Source organism: Perca flavescens, chromosome 12 (assembly GCF_004354835.1).
Source record: "Perca flavescens isolate YP-PL-M2 chromosome 12, PFLA_1.0, whole genome shotgun sequence".
NCBI lineage: Eukaryota > Metazoa > Chordata > Actinopteri > Perciformes > Percidae > Perca > Perca flavescens.
The window spans coordinates 6,232,260-6,237,242 of record NC_041342.1 but is presented as its reverse complement, the minus strand read 5'-3'; the positions used below and the strand labels follow the sequence as shown (position 1 = coordinate 6,237,242).

The window sequence follows — 4,983 nt, the reverse complement described above, 5'->3', positions numbered from 1 at the left end:
CATGAAAAATATGAAATTTGCCAAAAGGCAAGCATACCATTCAATATATATGGAGAATACGGACCTTAATTTGTTAAAGTAATGATGGCCACTCATTTCTCTTTACTTAGCTGATTGGTTCTTGCCATAATATGAATTCTAACAGTTGTCCAATAGGGCTGTCGGCTGTGTATCAACCTGACTCCCGCACAACGCAACTGATGGTCCCAACCCCATTAATAAGGGAAAAAAGAAAATTCCACTAATTTACCCTGACAAAGCACACTTGTGAAGTGAAAACCATTTCAGGTGACTACCACATGTGGCTCATTGAGAGAGCACCAAGGGTTTGCAGCACTATCAATAAAGCAAAGGGTGGCTACTTTGAGGAATCTAAAATATAAGACATGTTTTCAGTTATTTCACACTTTTTTGTTAAGTACATAATTCCATGTGTTCATTCATAGTTTGATGCCTTCAGTGAGAATCTACAATGTAAATAGATTGTAAAAGTAATGAAAATAAAGAAATCGCATTGACTGACAAGGTGTGTCCAAACTTTTGGCCTATACTGTATATATACACACACACAAATATAAATAAAATATCAATGTAGTAATAATTCGCAAAGCCAGAAGGTGATCATTTTTAGCTTAAATTAATTATTTTAATAAGTGCACATAAATTGACAAATTAATGTCCTGGACAGCATTTATTTTCCAATTTCATCACATGGTAAGTCATGAGTTACAGATACAATAATGGGCCCTTCGGCAAGTTAAGTGCAAATAATAATGGTTATCAGTAGCTTGTCAGAAATATATGGCATCCTATGTCCATAAATGAAACAGACATTGATACATGAACAAACTTGTCACTTAACGTTCAGAAAGGACTAGATGGTATTTGCATTGGAAAGAGGAATGGCTGAGTTTGAAGTAAGATGTGAAGGGTCTCTAGTTTGCATAACTAATGAATGTCCTCTCATGTGCTCCTATGGGTCTGGCATGGGTGTGTTCTGTGGGTTAGTTGCACGCTAGGGGTCATCAGGCCTGCCTTCCCCAATGTTGGGTTTACAGACAGGCCGTCACTGGTCCAGACACACACACACACACCAATACCCTGAAGTCCATGGGAGAGGTCAGGAGTCAAACAAACACATAGACAGTAGTATTACAGGTACGTAGGCAGGTCCTTCTCCACCACCTGCAAAGAGAAATAAGTAGAAATCTTACCATGACAGAGATGGCGTATGGGGAATGGTACCATTGCAGCACCATGGACAGAGATGGACTGTTTTCTACAAAGCTGAACAACATCTGGATAAAGAAGAAACATCTGAACTATGGATCATTAATTACCAGTTCCACTACCCTTTTAATCCATTCTTTTTATACAGTCTCCTTTCTCTCTATATAAATCATCATTAGGGCTGGGTATCGTTAAAAACTGTCCAATACTCTCACACACACACACTATTTTCCTGCATTCCAAAGTCCCTAGTACCTGCCAATAGGTACTTTTTTTAGTATCCCCTCCGTCGAGGTTCCAAGTGAACTGAGGCGATACCAAAAGGTGAAAACCTGCAGACTACTGATTGGTCAGAGAGAATCGTCACTAATTACTGAGTCATCATTGCTAGCGACAGAAGGTGGTTTCCTGAACAAACCCGCCATTTTTAAATTGTTTAGCCAGCAGTGTTTTTTTGCTGGCTCCAGCTTCTTTTGAATCTAAATTTTTCTTGCCGAGAGTAAATAAACAACACACCTTCGACGTTCTGCGTTTGTCTGTCGCATTAGGTAACGGCAGTTTCCTGCGGCATTGCTACGACGACCAGCCACGCTCTCCTCAGGTATGAGGCGGTACTAAATCTGCAATGGAAAATGGAGGACGAGGCACCGCGGCTGAGTCGAGTAGAGTAGAAACGATAATAGCAGTGGGTAAGCACCATTAGGTCTTGATACGATCATGCTGCATGCGTATTGGCTCGCTGAAGCTCAGGAGATTTACTCCTAGGTATTGAATGACAAGGCATTTTCGATACTCTATACTAAAGAGGCAATTTGGTCGGTGCCTAAAAAGGATCAAAGTTCTCAGCATAGTATTAGCATCAGTATAGGTTGAGATTTAAAAAGGTTTAACTAAATCAAAAACAAAGCTATTGTATGCACCAAAATCATATGAAAGTTGCCACATTCACACCATGCACAAAAATATTAGAAGCACAGAAATATTAAAAGCATAGCGAGGGTCACTTACGCTGGGATCATCTGTTGGCCCGTATCTCTTCACCACTGCTCCTTCTCTATTTATCAGAAACTGTTGAGGAATAAGACAACAAAATCAGCACATGTATTTTTCCTTTGGTTGAGGCAACATTTGACTGAATATGAATATGCTTCTTAAAAACGGGAAAGTGACAACTCTATTAGCAAGTTACCTTTGTGAAGTTCCATTTGATGTTACTGTGGAGAAAAACAAAAATATATCAACACAACCTGTTTCATCCTTCAGTCATGGAGCGCAGACGCATTTTAAATTTGTTACAACGGATCAATATAGTGACCAGTTTACAGGGGGACAATAATTTAACTTTGAAAGCCACTCCTGCAACATGATTTGCAACTATCCATTTGTATGCTCAGTATAGGACTGTATAATTTATGCAAAATATGGTGATATGCACTGCTTCACACTCAGTGAGTGTGCCGATTTTTTGTGCCACCAACACCACCTGTAAAGCCTGCATAGAGTGGAGGTTTTATACTCTATACTTTTAGACATACAAGAGAAGAAGACAAATGCTGGTTATTCACAGGTAAGTTATTAAGGGTACTTCCTTTACAACACAAATGATATTGGCATAGAAGCATGTACTGCAAGTACTAAATGGATTTAAATTCACAGAGCTGCTAGTGTAAATGCAACACTAGAGGCCTGTACTACAAAGCAGGATCAACATGCCCTGGATTTCTTTCAGTTACCCGGCTTCACCTAACCTAACAACGCGGTCCCGCATAACCTGGGTCACGACGGTGGTTACCAACTAGTTCAATCAACCCAGGGTTTCCCAATCCAGCGGCACGCACATTCACATAAAAGGGGCGGTGTTTGCACAGCACGACCAATCGCAAACCTCTACCAGACGCATATTTTACATAAGAGCAAACTATAATTCTACATTAAAAAAAAAAAAAAAAAAAAAAAAAAAAAAAAACAGACATGGTTTTACAGGCAAAAACGCAATACAGTTGTTACTTCCTAACCCAGGAAGGAAAGCTGGCAAAAAAATAAATAAATAAAAAATAAAATAAAAAAAAAAAACACTGACGCTGTAGATGCATAAATCACAATTCTTATCAATAGCACTTCCTCATCAGTCAGGCACAAGTTCTGTCACAAGTCATTGCTTTAGCCTATGATTATAGTTGCAACCCTGGCAGGGGTAAGTGATTGTGAGAGACAATAAAAAAAAAAAAAAAAACACACAGCTCAACAAGCCGATTAATGACCCCGTTCTCAACAGAGTATTGATTGTCAGTAGGCGGTGCTTTTACAGGTTCGGTGTTCAGCATAAGTTACCACGGGGATTTAACCCGGTAACACCGTCGTGCTACAGAAAACTCTGGGTTGAACCTGAAGTTACCTCGTTAACGCCAAATCTTGCTTCGTAGTACAGGACTCTTCTCACAGTTGTTGTTGTATTATTATTATTATTATTATTATTATTATTATTATTATTATTATTATTATTATTATTATTATTAAGTTGACCATGATAGCATAATCTCTTAAATTGAAACATTTTACAACCCCACTCAAAGCAAATGAGAAGAAAAAAGAAAAAAAGAGGAAGAAAGTAATGGAAACTGAACAGGATGTGTATGACAGTGTTTCCTTCTGGGGTAAAAGTGAAAAAGTTAACACTGTTATAAAGACATTTTTTTACATTTATTTTTAGCCAACATGGGTCCTATTTTTGCTAGTTCGTGCCATCAGTTATGATTACATTTTAAATCACCTAATTAATTGATTAGATATGGGAGATAGTGACTATCAGCGTTACAAAACCATTAAAAGTCCTCACACACTAAAATGGCATTGGTGAGTAAATTATAATAGAAATTATGGCTTTAACTAGGTTGCTTTTCTTGCAGGCTGACGTGAATATAAAACACACAACCCACACTTTTAGAAAACAGAAATTCATTCAACTTCTCACACATAACTGTACGTTAAAATGAAAGAGCACGTCAACAAAGAAATGTAAGCTAACACATGTAGTGCACAGGGTAGTTATTCTAAATCACCTCTCAGTGATACATTCATGTTCCACTAAAAGCTGTTACTCATTTTCTGTACACAACATCAAGAAGAGACTTTTGTTAAGAAAACAGAAAAATAGGACAATGACTCACTTTCCCAGGGTTCCCTTGCCTTTGGGCTGGGCCTTCATCCACTTCCACAGAGGGTGAGCGTTGTCTCCATTCACATCAATTTTACTGAAGAGGTCAAACTCAGCGTTGTAACCTTTGGCAAACTCTTTTATCTCTGCATCAGTCCCTGGCTCCTGGATCACACGTAAAAAGTTAGAAGTTAGAAAATCGGAAATATAAAGTTACAAACAAAGCTGTGATGTCATCCGTTAATTCATTTTTACCTGTCCTCCAAACTGGTTGCATGGGAAGCCCATGATGCGTAAACCTTGCTCAGCGTAGGAGGCGTGCATTGCAGCTAGCTGAGTGTAGTTTACCTTGGTCTTTCCTCATTTAGAGGCCACATTTACAATGATGCACACATACCCTCTGGCAGGACAAAAACACAACAAACAAAACAAGAGGTTGAAATGAGAAGAAAAAAAAATTCTGTAAACTAGCCTACTGCTTATTTGTGAAGTGTAAACATGACAACTGGAAGAAATGTTCTACTCTACTGTTGTTCTTTCAAACTCTATGAAAGTCATGCATTTATTAAAGACCATATGGATACATGATATGTTATTTA

The 4,983-nt window shown here is 38.3% G+C and overlaps 1 protein-coding gene across 1 annotated transcript in view; it reads right to left on the bottom strand.

Annotated features, from left to right (window-relative positions):
• Positions 1-672: 672 nt before the first annotated feature.
• Positions 673-4,983, bottom strand: part of LOC114565634 (phospholipid hydroperoxide glutathione peroxidase-like) — a 5,720-nt gene continuing 1,409 nt past the window's right edge. Inside the window, exons 3-7 of the mRNA XM_028593812.1 lie at positions 4,640-4,784; positions 4,398-4,549; positions 2,420-2,444; positions 2,239-2,298; positions 673-1,185 (exon numbers count right to left, since the gene is read on the bottom strand). Coding sequence (XP_028449613.1) covers positions 1,153-1,185; positions 2,239-2,298; positions 2,420-2,444; positions 4,398-4,549; positions 4,640-4,784 — 415 coding nt within the window. The 3' untranslated portion in view covers positions 673-1,152. The remainder of the gene's footprint in view (positions 1,186-2,238; positions 2,299-2,419; positions 2,445-4,397; positions 4,550-4,639; positions 4,785-4,983) is intronic.